Genomic DNA, 24,637 nt, shown 5'->3' with positions numbered 1-24,637 from the left:
TGTACTCTTTGAGATCTTAAATTTCTCTCGCGAGTGCCATTCACGCCTGCTGTTCCTGCGTAAATCCACCAGAGGCCGCTGTTGACTGACTGTTTGACTGACTGACCAATCGACTGACCCACCCTCCTCCTTCCCTAAACCCAACCAATTTTATCGATTGACCCGCCCACCCACTTCCAAAAACCCAACCAACAACTTCAAAAGCAATACAGAATAAGAAAAGCTCTCGTCTGATTTTTTACCACATTCTCACCCTGTGATTTACTTGTTTATTTTATTTTTTTGATTCTGTTTTTGTCTTAGCTGCTTTCTGGAACCGCTCCTCACCAGACTCGAACCCCGTTGTTGTGGTCAACTCCTCTCTCCGTCTCAAGTCTGCCAACGTACATTACGAGCTGACAGGGCAAACTGGTTACCGCAGGAAAGCTATTCATACGAAGATTAACCGTCAGCTGGTATGCGCGAAAAGGAATGGCATTATACCACCCTGTAGCTTTCGCTTAAAAAATAAAATGCAGCCATTGAGTCCCATGAAGAACGGTTCTAGAAAGCAAATAAGACAAAAACAGAATCCAAAACATAAAATAAACAAGTAAATAACAGGGTGAGAATGTGGTAGAATCTGAAAACGTGGTAAAATCAGACTTTTCTATTTCTGGATTGCTTTTGTAAATTGTTGGTTGGGTTTATGGAAGTGGGTGGGCGAGTCGATCAATAAAATTGGTTGGGTTTAGGGAAGGAGGAGGGTGGGTCAGTCGATTGTTCGGTCAATCAGTCATTCAGTCAGTCAACAGCGGCCTCTAGTGAATTCCCGCAAGAACTGCAGGCGTGAATGGCATTTGTGAGAGAAATTTAAGATCTCAAAAAGCAAACACAGCAGCCTCTGGTGGATTTGCGAAAACAAAAACAGCAAAAAAAAAAAAAAAGTAGCTCCTTGGATATATTTCGCGGTCTCCAGAAATGTATATAGTGGTACGTGTTCAGAATGAGCATGTGTTGAATGGGCGACGCAATGCAACAACACAACACTTTTTAATCGTTGTTGGTGTGTCCCGGGCTTAAGAGTGCCAAGGACTTTAAACTACAACAAAGAAACTTTTGAAGCTAAATTAGGAACAAAGATTCCCTTTGCAGGCTGTGCTCCACAAACATGCACATTTGGCAAATTTTTCTGACAACGTCGTTTGAAAACAGAAGAGGTCTCTCTCTGAGAGTAAAACCTCCTAGGAAGCCTGTTTTTTAAACTTTAGAAATGAGTAATTGTTATCTGCAAATAAGTTCTGACAGGTTTTCAGTGGCATCTTTGAAACACGCGCTTCAAGCTCTTTCTCGCCGCCTCCAGCTGGGCTGCATCCCGGGGGCTGCTTTACTCCAGGGACAGATGTCCTGAGGGGGTGCTGGTATTGTCCAAAGCAGACTCTGAACTGTTATTATCCCACAAAACCCTCAGCTCATGGGGGACTAATTTAGGTCAGGGGTGGGGGAGAACAACAGAGACCCAGAGGTTTCCTCACAACAACAACAACAACAACAGCATAATCTAAACATACACACACTCACTAGATCTGTACATTGAGATCTTATATTTGGACATTCGTTCATTTTTGAACAACTTGTGCTAATATTTGTATTCGCAAGTATGACTTTAAAGCAACGTTAGCACTATTTCATCAACTGTTGTACTGATAATAATAATCATTGGCTGCTAATATGATTCCCCTCTTTAGAAATACTTTACTTTTCTGACATTATATTATCAAGGGGAAAGTCCGAATGTGCGAATATAAAACCAACTTTACCCAACACCATCTCAATCGCAATTTGTAACTTTTTCATTTAGTGGCTAATTCGTATGAATTCGTACGATCTAATTCGTACAATTTAGGCCCCGTTTACACTAATGCGTTTTAGTTTGAAAACGCATAAGTTTTGCGACAGTTACGCCATCCGTCCACACTACGCCGGAGTTCTCGAGTGCAGAAAACGGAGCGTTTTGGAAACTCTGGAGAGGCCGTTTTCATTCTGAAACGCTGCTGCTCCATCTCAGCGTGGATGAGGAAAAACGGACACATCTGAAAACGGAGGCGGGGCTGCCGACATTCGCTACCTGATTGGGGCTTTTGTGTCATTGCGTATCCTTCCCTTATTCGTCAAGCCCCTATCACATGACTATAACACATGGCTTTAACGCTACCGGAAGACAGCAGACCAGCCTTCACTGTAAACAACAACATGAACACAGAAATGGGAGCGTTGTTTGCACTATTGTCTGTTTTAGGCGCTATTGTGCAGTTATTCATTTGTTACGTTTAGTAACAACTCGACCTCGTCGTCTGTCCACAAAAATACCTCTCTTGCTTTCTTTGCCATCGTGTTCATTGTTCAACCGGCGTTTGTTGACTAACAATAACCAAATGCCGAGCGAGACACATGCATCCTGTTTATACTAGAACACACATGCCCAGAGTGCGCGAATGGTCACGTGATATACGTTTTTGGTGGCGTAGTGTAGACGGAGATATGTTCAGAAACACTAGGTGAAACGCTAGTGTGGACGCAGATCGTTTTGGATCTAAAACGGCGTTTTAAAACTAAAACGCACTAGTGTAAACGGGGCCTAAGTACGACTTGCTCATCCCCCAATGACGGTTGGGTTTAGGGGTGGTGTTTGGTGCCACGCTCCTTTTTAAAATCGTACAATTTCGTACAACTGAACTGAACTGAATTTGTACGAATTAGCCACTAAACTGGCAAAACGTAAAATACTTACATTTTCTTGTAAGATCAGGCTGACTTTACCCCAATCTGTAGTGGTGTTGAGGATTTACGGCTAGAAAACTGCTTAATGAAACACACCTTTATACAAACATTGCGTCAAACTTTATTTTAAGTAACAATTCTTGCTATTAACAAACCATTAGCTAGGATTTAGCTCCTAATTTGCGGCTTGTTAATACTTATTAAGGTAGTAGTTAGGTTTAGGTATTGGGTAGGGATGTAGATCATGTAGTTTATAAGTACTAATAGACAGTCTTGATAACAGTCGGGAAATAATCCATGAGTTAATAGTGTGTATTAGTACTAAAGTCTTACCAAACTTTTTATGTACTACATTAGTCATAATTAGCTTCGAAGGTGTCTTCTAATGAAGGGGGTTGTCTGATGTTTGGAGGCAGTTAAGTAACAGCTATGTAAACTAACACACACACACACACACACACACACACACACACACACACACACACACACACACACACACACACATGATCTTACACTCATTTGAGTCAGTTGAGGTGCTGTAGAGGACTTCTGTTTGCTACACGCGCCCACCAGCATATACCAAACCAAATAAACACTCTGCGTTCACAGCTTGCCAAATGCACACACACACACACACATAGATGTTTAATAGAGAGCTCTGTAACGGCAGGAGTTTAAACACACACAGCTCTCACATCAATCAGAGAAGTGTTCAAACGTCACTACACACACACATTCACAAGAAGCCTTCAAGCGTTGATGTGACATTACAACCCATAGACACACCTAGTCTGCACACTAAAACTCAAGTGCACTCAAAAGTACACTCTCATGAAAAAGAGTTCTCTTACCAGTAGGCATCGCAGCTCAATCCAGATTTGATCACATATCCACTTAATATTCCAGACTAGTGCCACACACACACGCACACACGCATAAAAAACACTCCTCTAATCCTTCAATTCACTTTACATTCTCCTTGGGACACACAGGCTTGCTCCGTCTGTGCACTGAAACTGAGAGTATCACACACACACACATTCAGTAAATCCCCAGTTCACTCACACACACACACATCAGAGGTCCTGGCGGTCTGCATGTCACTCTCACATTGAGCTCTTTTAGAGGCTCTTCCCAAATCTCTCTCTCTCTCTCTCTCTCTCTCCCTGTGTGTGTCTCTCTCTCAGACTCCTCCTCCACTGAAACACAGTTTTCCACAGAATCCCTCTATCACTCTCTTGCTTTCTCTCTGCTGTCCCCGTAAACTCTACATTTCTGCCCAGTTTGTCTTGACTTCTTTATTATTCTTTCTTCGTGTTTTTTTTTAAACACTTTACTTGAAGGAGTGTTCATAAGACTGCCATTAAACCTTTATAATCATGACATGACACAGATTTCATGTATGTTTACACAGTAACAACTGTCATTAAGGGTCATTCGCTCGGTTATGACATTTTAAATGCAAAGATTACATTATTTGTTGCAAAGAAATACATTACAACTGTTTTTATCTTTGTCATGACAACTTGACATTACCTATATATATATATATATATATATATATATATATATATATATATATATATATATATAAATATATATATATATATATATATATATATATATATATATATATATATATATATATATATATATATATATAGTGTTGGGGGTAACTTGTTATTACTTTTATTACTTTTTACCCTGCTTAATTGGCTTTTACAAAAGGATGAGTGAGTGTACTGTTCTAGTAACTGAATAGCTCAGGATATGTGTTTATTTCGAGTCAGAGGGGGTATCCGCTATATTAGTACTTACTGAAGGTGCAAACCATATCACGACAACTGTTCAATTTAATGAACTGATTTAACCGGAAAAGAATTGAATATTCATATTTCAGTTAGACTAATTTTCCCAGACAAACGCAGAACACACAAACACTGCAGTGCTTTCCGGCTGATGAATTCCGGGAGACAGAACAATATGGGTCTGAAATACGGGAGACTCCCAGGAAAAACGGGAGTGTTGAGATGTATGCATAAAACGGTTGAGAACCACTGCCCTAGCTGACCAAAAATGGACAAATTTGTAATCCGTCCTCCACAAAAACGACAGAGTCTCACTGATTCGCCTCGCAGCAATCCTCACACTCATTAATAGAGCATAACAAATAACATGCAAGTAGTAAATTGTAACAGCCTATATTATTTTTTCCCTTATAAACCAGTGTGAATACTGATATTTTTGTTATTGAATTTCTAATAGTGTCAATTTAAAGGCCAAAGGCTTACGTTTTTCAGTTACTACTAGCCTACTGATGTGTTGCTTTTATATTTTACATTAGGCTATTATTATTATTATTATGCGCATAAACATATCTAGATACAGTAATAAACAGTCTGTTTGTTTTTTTGTCATCATTACTGCAAACTGTTATGAGCGATTATATCCTTAAATGTTTAGAGGGGGCCTTACAATATTTTCCAGGGGAAAAGGGGGTCTCAGGCAAAAAATATTGGGAACCACTGCCTTAATAGCTATTAACAAGCAGCAGATTAAACATGAGTTTTGATATATATTTAAAGTGGGACATTAACTAAATATATTTATGGAAGATGACCTTCACTTAGGGGCGAAGCAGTGGCGCAGTAGGTAGTGCTGTCGCCTCACAGCAAGAAGATCGTTGGGTCGCTGGTTTTAGCCTCGGCTCAGTTGGCGTTTCTGTGTGGAGTTTGCATGTTCTCCCTGCGTTCGCGTGGGTTTTCTCCGGGTGCTCCGGTTTCCCCCACAGTCCAAAGACATGCGGTACAGGTGAATTGGGTAGGCTAAATTGTCCGTAGTGTGTGAATGTGTGTGTGGATGTTTCCCAGAGATGGGTTGCGGCTGGAAGGGCATCCGCTGTGTAAAAACTTGCTGGATAAGTTGGCGGTTCATTCTGCTGTGGCGACCCCGGATTAATAAAGGGACTAAGCCGACAAGAAAATGAATGAATGACCTCTACTTATCAATATAAAGATTTTTTGATATAAAACTGAAATCAATATTTGTAAACTGTAAGCTATTGCTGAAAATATAGCTGTGACGCAGTAAAAACCTTTATGCTGTGGCTCTAACTAGAGTCTGAGACAAATTTGGGAAACGTGAAAGATTCCTTTCATGGGCTCGAGTCTTTGTTTTCTGTGTCATGCTGACTGCTCGCTGACGGTCAATTAATTGCAAAGAATTTCTGGCTTTGGTGAAGTACTGTCCGTCTGTTTTTACGGTATTGTTTTGTGCATGAAATGGATAAAGAATACACTTGAAGCATTACACAAGATATGCGATTCATGTGCAGAATGTTGATCTAGATGTAAAACAGATGTAAAGGATATGCTCTAAACTTGCTTTGGTTATATTTCTGTGTTCCCGACAGCACTTTTTTTGTTTTGACGTTAACCTGTGGACAAAAGGTGAAGCAGGCAGTTTATTTATTGGTTTATCATGGCAGGCGCAGTGTGCATTGATTAACACTGCTGCAAATGCAGAGCTAGCCAGAAGGTTATTTTTATCCGCTGTCCCTGGAAAAATAATACAATTTTCTCCCTAAAAACAATACAGAAATAAACAATGAACAAAGCAATCGTAAAAGAGAACTAAAATTATCTGGATAAACTAACAAAACAAGCTTTATACCAATATTCTGTAAAATAAGTGAAGTTTATTTATAAATTAATTTCGAGAGGATCACATGTTTATTATGATTGCTTGCAGCCGGTCCCGCATTAATCAATTTACAATTCCTAAGCCACTATAAATACCCTGAGTTCCATATAACAGCTATCTTCGATTAGAAGAATCCCCCCTTCCACCCCTACTCCTCCTCCTTTTCTTGATGGGTGGCACAGTGGCCCAGTGGTTAGCACTGTTGCCTCACAGCAAAAACGTCACTGGTTCTAGTCTTTACCAAGCCAGCCGATGTTTCTGTGCAGAGTTTACACGTCTCCCTGTGCTCATATGGGTTTCCCCTGGGTTCCTCCCACCATCCAAAAACATGCAACTTAAGTTATTGACTAATAATTTGGATAATATCCAAATAAGCACCATAGATGTGTTCCTAGTAAGTAGTTATCTCTTAAGAGCAATCACTATCTGTTCATAGCTACTACAGCAAGGGAGTTCTCAAGATCTACCTGAGCTCAAACTCCCCTCTCACCTTGCAAACGTGAGGGAGCCCCGAACTCGAGGATCTTATGAGCTCAGGGCTCTCTCCCGGGACAACACGCTTTATAATCAATCATCAGCTAAGTGCAAACTCTTGAAACAGGTTACGGTGCCTGTTAAAGGATCAAGCTTCCATCTGATCTGTGATTCATGTTATTTGGGGGACAAATCAGTTTACACCTTGATCAAAGGAAGAATTTACGGTTAGTTAAGATGGCTCTGATAGCAGCGAAGAAATGTGAAGCTGTAAAATAAAAATCAGAAGAATTGAAGTCATATTGTCTGGCTTACAGAACTGACCCAGCCCGGACTCGAACCTCACTCTTGCTGTGGGGTGACAGTGCTAACCACTAAACCACCATTCCACCCTTCTTAAAAACAGTTTTTTTTTTTTTTCCTGTTGGGGTTATTTTAGAAAAAGTCACCCAATTGTCAAGAAGTTGTCAGGGGGAGAGTTATGATAATATGATTTTTAGGCCTAACAAAGTACTTGATGGCAATGAGACTTCATAAATGCCGCTCAACGACAGACAGAAAGAGAAAGAGAGTAAACACTCTGACTCTGTATGAGCAAATACAGGTTCCTCTTGTTGTAAGTTTGCATGCATGATTATGGTCAAACTTCACTCACCAGCAGATGCAAATCTAAAGCAAATTTCCACTGATACATCCTGGTACAGAAGATTTCAGCAGTGTTTGCATCGGTCTTTTATTTGTCTTTGCATGTCTGCGCTCAGGAGTGTGTGTTCACGTGCATCCCATGTGTGATATTGCATGTACAGTTGAAGTCAGAATTATTAGCCCCCCTGAAATATTAACCCCCCTGTTTATTTTTCCCCCAATTTCTGTTTAACAGGAAGCAGATTTTTTTCAACACATTTTTAAACATAATAGTATTAATAACTCATCTCTAATAACTGATTTATTTTATCTTTGCCATGATGACAGGACATAATATTTGACTAGATATTCTTCAAGACACTTCTATACAGCTTAAAGTGACATTTAAAGGCTTAACAAGGTTAATTAGGTTAACTAGGCAGGTTAGGGTAATTAAGCAAGTTATTGTATAATGATGGTTTGTTCTGTAGACAATCAGAAAAAAAGCTTATAGGGGCTAATAACTTTGTCCCTAAAATAGTGTTTCAAAAATTAAAAACTGCTTTTATTCTAGCCGAAATAAAACAAATAAGACTGTCTTCAGAAGAAAAAATATTATCAGACATACTGTTAAAATTTCATTGCCCTGTTAAAAAAATTCGGGAAATATTTAAAAAAGAACTGTATATGAAGCATATTAAACGCATGCAGAGTGTCTGTGTTAAAGGGCACCTATCACACCTCTTTTTACAAAACGTAAAATAAGTCCCAAGTGTCCGAATGTGAAGTTTTCAGCTCAGAAAACCACCACAAATAATGTTTTATAAATCTCTGAAGCTGACCCTTTTAGGCTTTGATTCAAATTGTGCCATTTTTGGTGACTGTTGCTTTAAATTCAAATGAGATTGTGCTTTTTTTTAAAAGAGGGCGGAGCTACAAAACTCTAATGATCGATGGCTGCTTCTCATTCAGTGGCTGTTTATGGTAATGAGGGAGAGATGGTCACTAATGGGCGGAGCTTTCCCCCTGTGGCACCTACAAATGGAGAAGGTCAATCACAGTGTTTCTGCAAACTGTTTTTTTTTTTTTTAAGTGTGATTATAAAAAAAAGTAAATTACTAATTGAGGCTGGCATGATTTTGTCACACAACTGCATTTAGACCCCTTATAAAAGTGATTTTGCTTAATAGGTTCCATAACAGATGTATTCATGTAAAAAAATTAAACAAACACAGCTAATTCTGCCCTGCATTTATTAAATCAGACAACGTAATAAGTGATCATACTAACTTTAATCATACTTCACAGGGTTATAAACGTTTGTCTGTAGTGGTTTGAAGGATAGTTGCAAAGTATTGAAAGAGTTTTTAAATTTCCAATGTAATGTAATGTGTATTTATATAGCGCAATTACTGTGCATGGCCATACACCCAAAGCGCTTCACAATCATGAGGGGGGTCTCCCCACAACACCACCAGTGTGCAGCATCCACTTGGATGATGCGACGGCAGCCACAGGACAACGGCGCCAGTGCGCTCACCACACACCAGCCATTGGTGGAGTGGAGAGACAGTGATAGAGCTAATTTGGTACATGGGGATGATTGGGAGAACATGATCGTAAGGGCTGATAGAGGGACTTTGGCCAGGACACCAGGGTTACACCCCTACTCTTTTACAAGAAGTGCTATGGGATTTTTGATTACCACAGAGAGTCAAGACCTCTGTTTAACATCTCATCCGAAAGACGGCGCCCACTGACAGTATAGTGTCCCCTTCACTTTAACTGGGGCATTAGGACTCACACAGACCCCCTGCTGGCCTCCCTAACACCTTCTCCAACAGCAACCTAGTTTTCCCATGTGGTCTCTGGTATTGACCAGGCTCAGCCCTGCTTAGCTTCAGTGAGTAACCGGTCTTGGGCTGCAGGGTGATACGGCTGTGGCATCAACTGATTCAGTTTCTAAGTATGCCTGACAAGACTTGTGACATAAACTAGACTCACAATATGGTGATTGCTGTTTGTTCAAACTACTTATTTTAAATGAGCTAAATTAACACTGTTCTTGAAGGGTTTTTGGGACAGCTTACTTGTTTTATGTTGAATCTGCTTAAATTTGTAAAATTTAGTTAACTTAATGCCTTCATGTTGTCCCAACACAAATCGATTGTATGGAACTCAGGATTACACACTGTAATAAATGCATACCACACAATTAATTCGTGTTGTCCCACGTTAACTTAACACTTTTAACAAATTTATGTGGATTGGACATAAAAAAAATTAAGTTGTCCCAATGAAATCTCAAGAATTGTGTTGATTCAGCTCATTTCAAATAAGTAGATTTTTTTGAGTGCACTGAATGAATTTTTAGATAGGTTTTCTGTAAACCTTGCTCAAAATGAATGCTTGTCATCACTTTTGGCACCCAATTAATGCAAATAAACAGGAAATATTCTAATGTGTGCAAATAAAAACAATATAACCTACACATACAGTATTTGCATCAATGAAATGTGTAAAATGCAAACAGTAAAGCGGGATAGAAGTGTGTTTAATGTTATGTAAACTCGCTTCAAGTGTTTCAATACATGGATTACATTGATGTATTGCAAAATGTAGTGCAGTTATCCTCTTAATTGCTATATACAGTGCATCCGGAAAGATCATCATAGCGCGTCTCTTTTTCCACATGTTTTTATGTTACAGCCTTATTCCAAAATGGATTAAATTCATTTATTTCCTCAACATTCTACACACAATCCCCCATAATGAGTTTTTGAAATTGTTGCAAATTTATTATAAATATAAAAAGCTGTAAAATCAGATGCACATCAGTATTCACAGCCTTTAGCGTGAAGCTCTAAATTGAGCTCAGGTACATTCTGTGTCCACTGATCATTCTTGAGATATTTCAGCAGCTTCATTGGAGTTCACCTGTGCTCAATTCAGCTGATTGGACATGATCTGAAAAGGCGTACACCTGTCTATATAAGGGCCCAGGGTTGACGGTGCATGTCAAAGTATGATGCAAGCATGAAGACAAAGGAATTGTCTGTAGATCTCCGAGACAGGATTGGGGAAGATTAGAGAAATTTTTTGCTGCTCTGAAAGTTCCAATGAGCACAGCGGCCTCCATCATCCAAAAGTGGAAGATGTTGAACCACCAGGACTCTTCCTAGAGCTGGCCGGCCATCTAAGCTGAGTCATCGAGGAAGACGGGCCTTAGTCAGGGAGTTCCTGTGTGTGTGTGTGTGTGAGTGTGTACATGTTTTTGTGACATATCAGGACACAAATCTGTATAATGACATGGGTATGACACAGGTATTACAAAAAGGAGGTGAATTATGATGACATTGGTGACGTCCTCATTTCTCAAAATGCGTATAAATCCTACAGAATGAGTTTAATCAGAGAGTAAAGCTGCACACAGTCTGCTGTGATGGTTGGGTTTAGGGGTGGGGTGCGGTGAGGGCAATGTAATATACGGTTTGGACAGTATAAAATGAATGGAAACCTGTGTAATGTCCCCACTTTTCACAAAAACATACGTGAGTGTGTGTGTGTGTGTGTGTGTGTGTGTGTGTGTGTGTTTGTGTTTGTGATGGAGGAAGTGCTGTTTGGCCTCAGATGGTGACTGGTCAACAGGAGGTGGAAATGCTGTTCCTCTGACTAACATAAAGGTTTTGTGTTTGTCTGTGTGTGTGTGTGTTTGTGTGTGTGTGTGTGTGTGTGCTCTGAGAAAAACTGACATTAAAGAAAAGCTTTAAAACCTTAAGGGTTTGAAAATACAGCAACAGTTTCCCGTAGATGAATCAGACGCATTCAAACACTGGTCGACACTATTATGCTACCAATGTTTGTATGAGGAAATACATTATACAAAACTCATAACATGTTACTACATAAGTAATAAATAAGTACAGCATCATTAACAAAAATAATTTGATTGTCAGACAAAAAGATTTGTTTTCGTGTTAAACACAGTCTCCACTAAGTGTATCGCAAATATCTTTGTTTATAGGTGACAGTTTTATGAAATATAAGCTTTCTAACTTGCACCTTAAAGCTCAAGAACACCATGAGGACAGTATTATATGTAGCATAACAACTACACATAACAACAGAACAAGATCTGATCAAGAAACTGACAAACCCTGAAAGTGAATCTCTCTAAAAGATCTCTCATCGCCTGATACAGCCATCATTACATCACGTTCTTCTCTCACACCAAGTATTCAATCCATATAGTCAGAAACTCACCTTTCAAACCGCTCTGCCACTGTTTCCTGCCCGTTGCGCTGATTCACACAGTTTTCTTGAGAGTAATATCCTTCGTGAGTTTAATTCCATGTCCGTGGGCTCAAGCGGTTTTGCTTGCTGTCTGTCTGACACACAAACACACACACACACACAAAGCACTGAGAGACTGAATCTGAAAGTCAGGCTGAGCGTCTACTGTGTCCACACCTCTGTGATATCAGAGAGAGAGAGAGACAGAGAGAGAGAGAGAGAGAGAGCATATATATCTGCTGATCTTCCTCCTGATGCACCACCACATCACAAGACTCACTTGAAGCGCTAACTGGATCACAGTCAACGCTGCAGGCAGCGCTAATTCTACAAAATGACTGGAACACAAATAAGAATGAGAAAAAGTAAGTTGGAAAGAATCAGAAGGGTTAAGAAAGCCAGAAAAGAGCCAAGGGCGAAGCGTCCTCCTCCATACACACACACGTACACACAATTGGGTCACTTTAAAGAGGCTACGCACACAGAAATAGATCTGAGACAGACGTAGAGATGGGATTTCTCAGTCAGGAGCTCAAGATTTGAAAACAGACGCACACACGGACTCAGGGTGCAACTGTAGGAACCAGACACTCGGTTGACCTTCAGTCAACAGAAGAGGAGAAACTCTACCTCGCATGAACACACTAACGTCACCAGAGGAAACCGGTGTGTAACACACAAAACACTGCGGTGGTGTAAAACACAGCCATTGTTTTGATAATTGCTGCACACACTTACACTCTTAAGGAAAGTCCCTCGGTCGAGTCCAACGGTCAGTCCTGCTTCCTGAGACTGAAGTGTTTCCATCACACTTTGGTTTTACGCTCAAACACACACGCATGCACCTCACAGATTTATGACCTTATTCATGACAATGCAGGATAAATAATAACGAATGTCCTTGTAAAAGTGCCATAAGCTCATAAACACACCCGCACACGGGGGCAACTCTGAGTCTATAGGGGATTCAGGTCACTGACTGAGGTCTGGCACACTCTACATGGGAAATATGTAGCTAAATAAACCTGTAAATTTATTTAGTAATATGTAAATTTACATACTACATATAAATAAATCTGTAAAATTACCTGTAAACCTGTAAATAGGTTTCTGTGTTTAACTAAAGATGTTCTAATGAAAAATTCATGTTAAATCTTCCTAAAAATGCTAATATAAATAGATGGTCCATCTAAAACTCAAAAGACTGTCATCAATTACTCACCCTTGTTCCGATAGACTTGTTCTAAAACTATACTGGTAACCAGGACTTGTCCCCTGTCCGCTGTTCACTTTTAGGGTGCTTTCACACCTACACTTTTGTTTGGGAACCTGTCTCGTTTGCCCAGTTAGCACGGTTCGTTTGGCATATGTGAATCCACCAATCGCTCTTGGATCCGCGCCAAATCAATCGCTCTGAGATCGCTTGAATGAGGTGATCTCGGATCGATTGAAACGAACTCTGGAGTGGATCGATTGCAGTAAGAAAGCGATACGATCCGAGCGCGGTTATATCACAGTGTTTTATGGATATGTAATAGGCTTACGGCTATATATATGAAGAGAGCAACCCAAGCTCATTCTGGAAACGTAGCCCCGTGGACGTTTCTGGAGACCGCGATTTACGTGGCCGGAGGTACGTAAAGGCCGCGTTTGGTTTTTTTCGAGCGAACGCTGCGGGGTGGTATGGCGCCGCTCCGCCCCTTCTCTTCGCGCTCGCCGGCCGACGGCTCGCCTCCAAGTGGAGGGAGCGGAGGCCCCGGACGAGGAGGAGGAGCCGGCCGCGGTGGACGTCGACCGGGATCGAGTCTGGGGAACAGCGGGTTCCGGAAATCAGGTGAGACGAAAAACGGAATCCGAAAAATGAGGGCGAGAACGCGGCGGGATCCGAAAACGCAGTCGAAATCGAAGACGAGGGCTTTTGCTTTTTTTTTTTTTTTTCGATCCGGCGGCTTTTCGCGCGAGAATGGCGCGGGCGCGAACGCCGCACGCTCCCGAGAGGCGCCCGCCTGAGACGCGAAAAAGCGCGCACAGCGGCCTCTAGCGGATCCGCGAAAACAAAAAAACGCTCGAATACGTACCTCCCGGGACGTAAATCGTGGTGAGCAGAAACGTCCGCGGGGCTACGTTTCCACAATGAGCCTGGGTTGGAAGAGAGAATTATGAGTAGGGCGGGAAGTTTCGCGAGTCTCCGGATGCCCGCAAACGAGTGATGATCTCCCGGTAATCTCGCGTCTCCCTCCCGGTCCTCAAATAGGCTACGTCGCGCACTCTTCTCACCCCATTCCACCGCATCTCTCCTCACTGTTCAGACACGTCGCGCGCACCTTGTCAAACACCACCAAACCACCACCTCTCCTGACAGCTGAGCGGGACTTTTGGTGTTTAGTGACCCTTTAAAGCATCCCATTTGCAAATCAGGCCCTGTTTATACCATTGTATTTTCACCTGGTTGTTAACATGCTCAAATGTGTCTCTTATGAACAGTTGTGCTTTTGAGACCTCTTCCTCGATATATGCATGTTACAAGACAATGAAAGTGTTTGTTTGACCTTGCATGCATATCAGCCTGTTGTTGGAGACCCCCAAAACCAAAATATGCCCCTTTTAATGCATAATAGGGGCTCTTTAAACAACTACACTTATTGCATGAAACATTTTTAGTGATTTGGTAACAATAAGTGACTTGCATGATCAAATCATTTGCAGGAAATGCATCATGATGTGACATAGCTTAATATTTTACTACTGAACTTGATCATAGGGTGTGAGAGGAGGATCAAAGTTATCGTGCTCACTTGACTGGCAAAGAGCCACTGAGTGACTCAGTGATTAGCCATTAGTAGACACTCGAGAGGCAGTCAGCAGCTAGCATGAGTGTTCAGTTTACATGCCAGGTGACCACTGCTACTGCACGTTCACATTGTACCAGGAAGCTTCCACTTCCTGCCCTGGATTTTTGGAGATTGGGAAGCAAACAGGATGTGATGTCACTCAAGTAGTAATTGATGGACATCAAGATAGTATAGACCTCAAATCTATTAATACTGACTTATAAACACCCACCCTTCACAATCATGCTGCGGTACATGATGACTTTGAAACACACACAGAAGCTGCACACACAGAGCACATAAAAGACCAATTTTAAGCTTAAAGGCAGAAATAGATGGTGGTTTTTGACACACACTTATAAAAAAACGGTGTGGGTAAGCCAGTATCGGGATCCCATGTGTTTGGTATTAAAGCTAAAACCACAGGTTTTAAAATACAGCCCAAATATAACTGAAGTCAAACACTGGAAGATGTTGTACAGTTCCCTGGTTGGATTTTCTTTCAACGCGAGCTTGGCACAGAGATATTAACTAGATTTTCCATTTCTGAGGGAATAACTCAGCACAACAATGTGCGTTCTGTGTATTTCCCAAGGAAGTTATGTGGTTGCTGCGGGATTCTTAGTGGCTCTTGGTGAGTTGCTAGGGTGTTGTGAGTAGTTGCCAGGCTCTTGCTTTGTAGTTGCTTAAAGGGTCATGAAACACCAAAACACATGTTTTGAGATGTTGACAGTAATATACGAGTCCTACACTGCTAAAAACACTATTAGGATGCATATATTTCACTAACAAGTGTAAATTGGTTGTTTTTGCATTATTTCAAGCAAATGCGTCCTTCCGGTTTGAAACAAATTTTCGAAGCTGCGTCAAGGCGATTAGATCCTTGTGTGTATTCCAGCGTAGAGACTGGCTGTCTATACCAGACTGTATAACATGTCGTCTTTGAGCTTTCAGCATTAATTCAAGAGAAAGACTTGGTTTAAACCAATCAGCACGCTCTATTGTGTATGAAGTGCAACTTCATTAATATGCATGATCGCTTCCAAGAAAAGTTTTTACCTGTTACAGTGTTCAGATGGCAGAGAGACGCCACACTGTGTTGCCAAAACAAGTGGAAGAAGAAGAATTGTTTGGAGTCGTCAGGTTCGTCAGTGGTCATCAGCGTTGTGTATATAAATGTGCTGCAACGAAGGTTTTGTTTTCAATTCCCGCTATGAGAGCGCAGCTGGACTCACATGTGGACTACAGTGCACACGACAGAAATACGTTTGTAAGGAACATTTTTACCCGAGAGCTTTTCACATCTTTTCACGTCTTCTTTTAAAAAAGACGCGGCTCCAGATGGTGTTGATTGTTAAGCGATCAGTGGTCTTTGTTTGTTTATCCAGGCAAAGTAAGTTCGTATCATCAGCAGTACTCTTTCAGTTTTTAAAGACAGACCTGTGTCAAAATGATTTAGTCACTTAGTTTACAGTACGTTAATATCACTACAATAATATGGACTGAAAGATCTGCTGTAAATGCTGCACTCAGAGTGTAAACTTGTAAACAGCACAATCAAACTATTTCTGTTAGAAATATTTCTGTTCTGTTCTGATTTTCACCGCATTTTGTGACAGGATAGTATATACACACACGGCTTTCTGACGCTACCAACTGTGTGCATCTAAGTTACAGAGAAATGCAGAGGGTTTTTATTCTCCCATTCGCCGTGCGGTATCAAACATTCCATTAAAACTACACTCTTCCAGCAGTTCCTCACATCCAGTATCTTGTTTGTCACGGGGACATGCAGTAAATGAAAGCGAAAGTGCCAAACTGCAGTTAAAGTCCACAAATTTACAATTTGGCAAATAATTTGATTACTGATGTCCATGTAAACAGTCACTGTCTTTCGCCCCTGCATCTGTGTTTGTTTTGCCTCTGTGAAAATCAGCGCATGCACAAACTGAAACTCCCATTTTTATGCAAAACCTTCTCTCTTTCCCTCCCCCGACACTACCACCTAAAGCCTAGTTCACACTAAAGGTTTTTAAACATCAGCAGATCGCTGTGCCGTTCACACTACATGACTTGACTTTGTGTCTTTTAATCTCTGTGGTGTTCACACTACGCAACACTCTGTGAATGATCCACAAGAGGGGGGTCACACACTACATGATCTGACAACATCTCATTCCCCATCAGCTCATTCAAGCTACCAAACCACAGCCAATGAAATTTTGAGGGAGGAGTCGTCAGAAGAAGCTGAACACTATTGGCTGCTTGTGTGCTGATGACATCACTGACAGCGTTTCAAGCTTTGGAGAAAGTATTTAAAAACATCGTCAAATCAGCTGATTTATGAGCGGAGTAATCACTCATCTGCAAGGTTTGAGTGGATAGATACACAGAGAGTTTTTAATTTTTGTAATTGTATAACTCTTTGAAATAAAACTAACATATCTATAACACCCTGCCGTTTTCTAACTATCAGTGTATTTCTTTCTGACATTGTTATTTATTTATTTTTTATTACAAAACAGTAAAGAACTGAGCATTTCTGCCTTAAAATACCATATTGGTTAAAATGACTGCATGCATGTCTGATACTTTTCGCTGTGACTTTAAATATGTGTGCATTTTCTTGCCTAGCAACTTCCTGCTAACATAAACAAAACTTTCTGATGGCAAAAACATCAATTTACTTCAGATATCTTTCAAAACAGCATATTCTGTGCTGTGAAATAGCTCCTGTTTGAAATTGAAAATGAAAGCCAAGACCTTTAAGTGTTTTAGTATCTTAACTACATATTTATAGGCTGTATTACCAAAAAAAGATGATATTTTTAGGGTAATAGTGTCATTAAATATGATGCCAGACATTCAAAGCTTAATTTTAATATCTCAATAATAGCTTTGAATGTAAATATGTTGTGACAGTATGGCGTTTTATATGAGAACGGTCAGAATGAGCAGTATGGTAATTCTAATAGTTACAGAATTCTAGTTCCACTGTTAATATAGCCTACTCTCATGTCTGTGCTAACGCAGAATGAAGCGAGTGCACCGATGCCCATTCTGACCAATCACAGATGTTTCTGCTGAGAAAGCTCATGCTGATATGCTCTCTCATTGGCTGCAGCTCGTCACTACATCTGACCACACGTGGGGTTGAGTCGGCCGACTGCTCTGGAATATTTAGCATGCTAAATGTTGGATTTCCATTTACGAGATGTCGGCGACGCGTCAGCGAGCCTCGTTGATGCCTTAATCAGTAGTTCAAGCACCCGCAGATTTCTTCCCGATCACAGCCCGATCTGTCGGCGAGCTCGTTAACTTCCAAATCGGGCTCAAATCGGGCTTAAAATCCTCTAGTGTGAACTAGGCTTAAACAGAGCTGGACTCACCCACTTTCCTGACTTTTTTTAAACTAGAGGTGTGAAAACACACTGCTGAGAAAGGGGGGCTTCGTGGCCCTTTGAGCTTGGTTAAATTGCATTGCTTTGGAGTTGCTTGGGTATTTCATGTGCTAGACAGTGTACTTGGCTGCTAACTAAGCCATGTCAAATGAATCAACTCATTTCTGATTTCTGTAGATAGCATTGATTCCAAGACGATCCTGTAAGTGCTGTTGACCTTTAAAAGATCATAGGTTTTTCACATGTTTAACATCAGAAAGCTGTGGCTGTTGATGCTGCTCTGTTTCAATAAATACTCCTCTCTATTATACATCATCATCATCAAACTCTATAGCAATGACGTATATGGTTCAGGCTTTCGATCTCTCAGATAAAATATTTTGAAAATGAAAAACGTAGAACTTACTTCACAATGCGCACAAGTCTCTCCCTGTCCCAACAAATCTGAAATGAGAAGACGTGAAGAAGCTCTGTAATTCAATTGGGCTTGGTTTTCAGCTTCACTGTTGGCTGGACGACCAAAACCATTAAACAGGAGAGCACATGTCTGACTAATGAAGGGTTATCTGTGTCGAAACTGCTTTTAGACATGTATACACACTCACGAAGCTGTAACAGGGCCCAGATGTTTGTTGAGCTGAAAGTATGAATATCCCAGAATGTAAAGAATGTCCTGACACAGCAAAGCAAGTGACAAACAGACGGAAGATGAACCAGAGATTTTACTCACAGTATTTATATTCGAGACTTCCTTCGACTATGAACGGACAACTTTGAAATTGGATCTAACATTTAACAAATAATATTTAGAGGAAAATGGAGGATTGTTTACCTGCGTCACCACAGCCATAACAGGATGTTTTTGGCAGGCATTGCTAATGACCTGTTTCCATTGAGTGGTACGGTACAGTACAGTTTGGTATGTTTTTATGGCCGTTTAGAGTACCTAAAAGCGAACTATTCCATACCACTTTTTGGTCACCCTTTGCAAAGGGTGTCTAGCACGAAAAAAGGGTACTAAAAGGTGGTGCAAGATCTGCAGCTGAATGCTATTGGTTTATAGAGACACGTCACTCGCAGAATGAAAACAAAGGAAGCGCCTTTTTTGAACACACAGCCGAGACACTACACCGTAATAATATATACATATAAAAACAAGCCATGGTCGACCCGAGCTCAAAATTAATTTTGCTGTAAAAATAAATAATAATAATAGTAATAAGTAATATTATACTTATTAATAAGTAATAATAATAATAAGTAAACAAGTAAATAAATAAATAAATACAAAACAAAAATCAACAAATATATAATAATAAATAAATAATAAAAATATTTAATAAAAAATTAAATTAAATTAAATAAAAAATTAAATTAAATAAATACATGAAATTAAATACAATTTAAAGGGAATTGTTATTTTATTTTCAATAGGAAACTGTTTTTTTAGTAAAATTCTTTAAATTATTGTAAAAACTGTAAATTATTAGTTAAGTGAGACAGCTGGAGAGCTAAAAAAAAAGCATTATTCTTGAAATGTGTAGTTTGTCTCAAGTGGTGAATGCAAACAATATAGTCTGCTATGACCAGGAATACAATCAGCAGCGCAGTCGTCCCTCCACAGTCAAAAGCAACATTTTGTGTCTGTTTGTTTACTTGCGAGAGTTCCATTGATATTTCCCGCACGTGAATTCTGACCAATCGAAAAGCAGTTTAGGAAATACGTTCAATAACATCTGGCCAATGAGAGATGAGGATTTTGTCAGATGACTGCATTTTGGTTCTTTTCAACTGGTTCTAAGGCAATCAGTGTGGTGTGAAAAGGACCCAAAGACGGCAGACAATGCTACAATGTATTATTTATTGCCCTTGGTCCGGACCAAATGAACCGAACCACAGATGTGAAAGCACCTTAACACTGTCATGCCAAGTTCCGACAAAATATGCGCTTCGTGTCACTCACGATAAATTTCTCATGGGATGTTTTTTTGCCCCTTTTTTGCAAATTTTCTGCTCAAGATAAATTGTTTTAACTTGCATGGAATACATAATTGTGGCAAATTCAAGACATCTGTGGAACTGATTTAACCTATGTGATCTACTCGCACAAATACTTAGATCGATTTTAGTGTGAATCCAATATTACATATTAAATTGCTACAGTGTCAAACAGCTGAACTTTTATTTACAGAAAGAGCTCAGAAAAAGATCCCAAGACACCATACAACATCTACAGGTATTCCTTTAAGAATTGAGCCAAAAGAAAACTGTGAACCCAGCGTTGTTATACCCCTAATACTAACCCAAATCAGAAAAAACCCTTCTCTGTATTTATTTTGGTTTATGTTTGCATTGTCAAAAACAATCAGGTATAAGTCATCAGCCAGGACATTTAAAGAATGCGTTTGTTTGATAAGCACTGCCAAACCACAGGACTTTTCTTTCAGAGGGGTTCAATTAAAGGCGTTATCCCGATTTTCTGGTGCAGCTTTAGAGTGTTTTCAGTATAAATATTTGATTACACACGCTTCAGAAATCCAGTTCACTTGTGACTGCAGGTTGAACATAATATCCTGGACTGTGTCCTGTAATGCACAGATCATTGTGGTGAACTGCTGCAGGCGGACCTGCTGCAGAATTGCATGCTGTGCAGACATGCAGTGTGTGTGTGTGTTTGTGTGCAGACACAGATGGTGAAGCTGTGAGTCATCTCTCTGATCTGCACATAAAACAGTATTATAACTCTCATTCTCATATCATATTGCTTGTGTATCTTGATTAATTCGGAGCTGCTGTTTTACAGAGAATGAAATCATCATCTCTTTAATGGTGCTTGTTTCTACAGGCTTCTTTCAGAAGAGTTCTCAACAGTAGCATGAACAGATTATGGCCAAGATCCCTTCGTTGTATTCTTGCACAGTATGACTGGACATATTCACACATATTATTAAAACTTAGCTGCTAAAACAGTTTCATATTTGATCTTTAGTACTAGAGGTAGTCAGTCCACAAGTCTGGTAATAACAGTGGTCAAAAAGGATTGCACTGTTTTTTAACATGTGTTTCTAAAATAAATATCGTATGTGTTGTGAAATGAACATGGTTGTATCTCTAGAGCACTTGTCATAGTGTTCCACATACAAGGAAGGCTATAAGGAACAGCATAATCTAGTCTGGACCAACATGAAGTTCATTGTTTTTACACATGGCTAACATGATCATTCATTAGAGCACAGGTGTCAAAACTCAGTTCCTGGAGGGCCACAGCTCTGCAGAGTTTAGTTCCAACCCTTAATTTTTTAGTTTGTTTTAGTCTTAGTTTTAATTTCCGTTTATTCAAATAACCTCGCTTCAACGGTCTAACAAACGTCTTAAATATCATTTTAACATCTGACTATTTTCACTTGGTCAAATAAACATCTTCCAGATGTAAAGATAAACATCAAATAGACATCTCTGTGACGTGTGTGTGCTATAAGAGGTGGTCCAAATGCTGTACAATGATAAATCCAGCCTGATCTCACGAGAAAACGTAAGTATTTTACGTTTTGCCAGTTTAGTGGCTAATTCGTACGAATTCGTATGAGTTCAGTCGTACGAAATGGTGCGATTTTAAAAAGGAGGCGTGGCACCTGACCCCACCCCTAACCCCAACCGTCATTGGGGGATAAGCAAATCGTACTAAATGGTACGAATTAGATCATTCAAATTCATACGAATTAGCCACTAAATGAAAAAGTTACGAATTGCCGTGAGATTGTGTTGATAAATCTCCTATTTCAGATCAAATTGATATTCTCACTTCAAGCAAACCAATTCACAGTCTGTTTTTAGCCGAGTCAAGACTAACAGGCAATGTCTGACCAGTTTAGTTGTTCTTTTTTTATGCTGAGGATCTGATTCACATGTGGCTTAATGAAACTTCACCAAGTTTGGAAACAAATGCTCCAAACGGGCCAGGTGTGACAACGCCCTTGGCCTCTTCTCCCGGTTAGCTAAACCTGGTGACATCTTTGGATCCTGCAAGCTGTTTGGATTATGTCTTTCAGTTCAGAAAGGTCATGATGGCATTCACGTGGCACCCTGAAGCTAAACTAAACACGGCCACACCCAGGAGACAGAGAAAGAGAGAAGCACACGTCTTTTTAATAGGGTCTCAGTAACACACCTGCCTTTGAAACCAAATATCTGCAAAAAAGGCAGAAAAAAATCAACTGTAACGTTCACACACATGTTTGTTTTTGTGAATTATGAGGACATTCCATAGGCTTACATTGTTTTAATATTGTTCCAACTGTATTTTTGATTGCTCTGCCCCTCACCCAGACCTCACACACTGTAAAACATACAGGAAACCACACAGTTTATTCATGTTGTCCCAAAACAAATTGCCTTTAAAGTGTTAAAACTTAGTTTTAATAATGGGGACATCAGCAATGTCCTCATAATTACCCATGCCTGCGTTATACTCATGTCAGTATACACATTTGTGTCTTGATATGTTACAGAAACACACACATACACCTCTGTAGTCCATGTATGTAGTGGTTTTGATCATCACACACAACTCTGATCGCCAGATACGCTGCTCAGCTCGTCTTTCGCCTCAAGTGTGTCACTAATATAGGACAGCTGAACCTTTAGCGGCTAAATACAACCTATACAGCCTCTACTCTCTGAGCTCTCGTTCTCTTCACCCCCTCCTGCTCCACTTTACTCCCCAAGGTGCTGTCACAGAATACAGAAAACTAGGACGAAAGACGGAAAGAAAGGAGAGTGTCAGTTCTAGTAAGAGTGCTCTCCTTTCTGAGAAATCCAACTCAATCGTCTAACAAAAAAAAAATAAGTCAATTACTCATTCACTCTTAACCAAAGACTCGAACTCTCCAGCTGTTTCTAAGAGTTCAGACGACTCTTTCATTGAGCATAGAGGCATTTTTTAAAAGCTTAATTCGCCAACTTTTGTCACAAGTTCTGGAGAACTCATTTTATTGAGCGACTTTGGCTGTGTTTGAAAGCAAAGGAAGCTGACCTGTTGCCTATCACAGACAGCGACTCTGCAGGCAGCGTTTGTGCACAAATTCATCTCATTAAACTGATTTTAGGCAGGCTTTTGTGACAGCATATTGATTTAATCATGTACAACACAATAGAGAGGAATTGGGTGTCTCCACTCCACTGTCATCCTTTACATGGTTTCTTTGAATGTGCTTTAAGTAAGTTTTGACTCTCCTAAAGCATACAGATACCCTAATATGTTTGCAGATATTTCAGAAACATGCTAAGTAAACGTTTTCTGTGTATCTAAAAAACAATGCTGAAGTCAGATATTTCGGTTTGTGAGTTACGTGCTGGAACGTCTGTCTTTGTTTTGGTCACTTAACCCTCCCAATGCAAGTTTAGCCAATTATATATCAGCACCCTGGGTTGCCTTGGTGGGAAACTTTAATTTAGTCAGTCAGGAAGAGTCTCAAAGTGTGTGTCTGTGACCAAATGTGACCACCGGTGGACAGTAGCTGTGTCATGACTGTCAGTGACCACCTGAGGGGGCTGTAGTTCACGGACTGAGATTTAACTACAGCGTCCAAAAGACTACAAGTCCATACATACCACACGCATTACACCCGGTCCACGTACACTGATTGGCCATCAGCTGTTCCTGTTAATTTCCTGGACTATTTATACAACCATTCCACCTCTGTTTGTCACTGCGTTGTTTGTCTTTCTTGTTCCCAGTTTCCAGTAAGTCTAATATTTCGACACCTTGTTTTTCTGTTTGATGCACATTGTAAATAAACTGCACTTGGATCCGCACCTTTTTGTTCCCGTTTGATCATGCGAACGTGACAAGCAGCTTCTGAAATGAAACGCAGATTCAGAGTTCCACATTAGGTGGTAATTAATTAGCAAATAATATAAATATTATGAACATAAACATTAGATGAGCAGGTATTGGCTGCGCACAAGTTAATGCCGAATCAATTGAAATAAACACCAGAAAGCAAAACATGAATATCTGATATTTCCCAGAACAGGATCTGGCAAGATCCAGCTCAAACTAAGCACTGATTTATATACAGTCATCTACATATAATGTCCCACTAGGGAGCAACTTTGTTGCGAATGTCCGCATGTGGCCAATAGAAACTAGGCAGCCAGCAGGCATGGGAGAAAGCACTCTATGACAGCGCTGCTGTAACTGTCCCTGAGCAATGTTTCTCTGCCTGCATCAAGTCCAGCCAATGTCCCTCCCCTGAGAGTCATATACCCCACTGTGATTGGTAAGTTCAATCAGCTATGCACGCAACACTGTATATTGCCACACATATCAAACTCATTGGCCGCACTAACATTAAACTTTCAAACTAAGGCAAACTATCGTCCAGCGGGCTGCATTTGGTCTGCAGGCCGCACGTTTTAGACCCCTGCCTTAAACTCTTCTTAAAACCATGCATCGCTACATGCTCAACACATCTTTGATCTTCCTCAAACTATTTTGCCGGTACTGGTTTGACACCTATGATCATTTATAGGAGATTATATAATCGGTGG

The 24,637-nt window shown here is 40.2% G+C and overlaps 2 protein-coding genes across 7 annotated transcripts in view; one reads left to right on the top strand and one right to left on the bottom strand.

The window, feature by feature from the left end:
• LOC101886810 (pleckstrin homology domain-containing family G member 1) overlaps positions 1–11,991 on the bottom strand; it is an 80,685-nt gene extending 68,694 nt beyond the window's left edge. For 4 of the 6 annotated variants that reach the window (XM_087306399.1, XM_087306402.1, XM_087306400.1 and 1 more), the window contains exon 1: positions 11,824–11,991. Coding sequence is in view for 2 of the 6 variants with exons in the window: in XM_087306397.1 (XP_087162523.1) it covers positions 3,612–3,621 (10 nt within the window). In the remaining 4 variants the exon portion in view is untranslated. Of the gene's footprint in view, positions 1–3,611; positions 3,874–11,823 lie in introns of those variants that run through there. The other 2 variants (XM_087306397.1, XM_087306401.1) reach the window with 1 other exon arrangement.
• Positions 1–24,637, top strand: part of LOC100002469 (uncharacterized) — a 225,505-nt gene that overhangs the window by 125,735 nt on the left and 75,133 nt on the right. The window lies entirely within an intron of this gene.

Source organism: Danio rerio, chromosome 23 (assembly GCF_052040795.2).
Source record: "Danio rerio strain M-AB ecotype USA chromosome 23, GRCz13ab, whole genome shotgun sequence".
Classification (NCBI taxonomy): domain Eukaryota; kingdom Metazoa; phylum Chordata; class Actinopteri; order Cypriniformes; family Danionidae; genus Danio; species Danio rerio.
This window is presented reverse-complemented; position numbering and strand designations above follow the sequence as displayed.